Source organism: Notolepis coatsorum, assembly GCF_963971535.1.
Source record: "Notolepis coatsorum genome assembly, chromosome: 5".
NCBI classification, from domain to species: domain Eukaryota; kingdom Metazoa; phylum Chordata; class Actinopteri; order Aulopiformes; family Paralepididae; genus Notolepis; species Notolepis coatsorum.
This window is the reverse complement of record NC_140169.1, coordinates 140,480,809-140,481,880: the sequence shown is the minus strand read 5'-3', so window position 1 is coordinate 140,481,880 and position 1,072 is coordinate 140,480,809. Positions and strand designations below refer to the sequence as shown.

The 1,072-nt window shown below is 52.6% G+C and overlaps 1 protein-coding gene across 1 annotated transcript in view; it reads right to left on the bottom strand.

Moving 5' to 3' along the window:
* LOC311228386 (sterile alpha motif domain-containing protein 5-like) overlaps positions 1–655 on the bottom strand; it is a gene marked incomplete at its 3' end in the record, with an annotated part of 7,580 nt that extends 6,925 nt beyond the window's left edge. The window contains exon 1 of the mRNA XM_084314293.1: positions 1–655. This exon is cut by the window's left edge and continues 304 nt beyond it. Coding sequence (XP_084170419.1) covers positions 1–242 — 242 coding nt within the window. The 5' untranslated portion in view covers positions 243–655.
* Between the last annotated feature and the right edge of the window lie 417 nt (positions 656–1,072).

Sequence of the window (1,072 nt, the reverse complement as noted above, 5' to 3'; positions counted from 1 at the left end):
AGGGTGAAGTAGAGCCCGCTGCTGGCGGTCTCTTTATCCTCATCCTTCAGCCGCTGCACGGCGTCGTGCAGCCGCTGCCGGTGGTGCGGGATGTAGACGCCGATCGCGTCCAGGTCGGGGTCCCCGATCTGCTTGCACACCTCCAGGTCGTCGTAGCCGTTGTCCACGAAGGACTCGACGTACTGCGAGAGCTGGAGGGTCTTCAGCCACTCGTAGACGATGACCGGTCCGCTGCTTGTCATTTTGGGTGCTGTATCAGTATAGGTTCTATATACTTTTGGGAAGGGAGGGGGAGGAGAGGAATGACACTTAAATGAGAATTACGTTCCCATTCGACCTTTGAATCGCATTATATACGGTTGTTGTCTGGAGTTGCGTGTGGTTTGTTGTCCGAGTATGGTGGGGGGGGGGGGGGGGAGACAGTAAGCTAAATGAAATCTGGATCGTCGATAAGGAAAGGCATGGTTATACCAAATCCTAATGCATGGTGAATTCGAGACAAATCCCGTCAGTTAAATAGTCCCGAAAAAGTCAATCAAAAGCTTAGTCCACCAACACACTATCCGCGCGCGTTTGATGACCTGTCAATATTTACAAACGAAGGAGATGACTTGATGGGTCCGCTGGAGAGTTTTCAAATACCCTGCTCTGACACATTTTGAACATCCATGTGAACCCGCTCACCGTGCCCATGCAGTTATTACCATTATTAGTCAGCATCGCATAAAGTCAAATGCATTGATATATCATGTCTAACAACTGTATCGTATAAATATCCACTCGATCGAAATCTGATCGCCTTTGGAACAGGTACAAATGTTGCGCTTTTACGCGGCGTGTGCCAGCCTTCGCCCCGTGCGCTCTTTCCACGCAGCCTATACAAACGGTCCGTGCGCTCCGTGCGTGCTCCGCGTGCGCTCTCTCCAACACCGTCTCCAAACGGTCCGTGCGCTCCGTGCGTGCGCTCTCTCCAACACCGCCTCCAAACACTCCGTGCGCTCCGTGCGTGCTCCCCGTGCGCTCTTTCCAACACAGCCTAGTACAAAACAGTCCGTGCGAGCGACACGCAAAA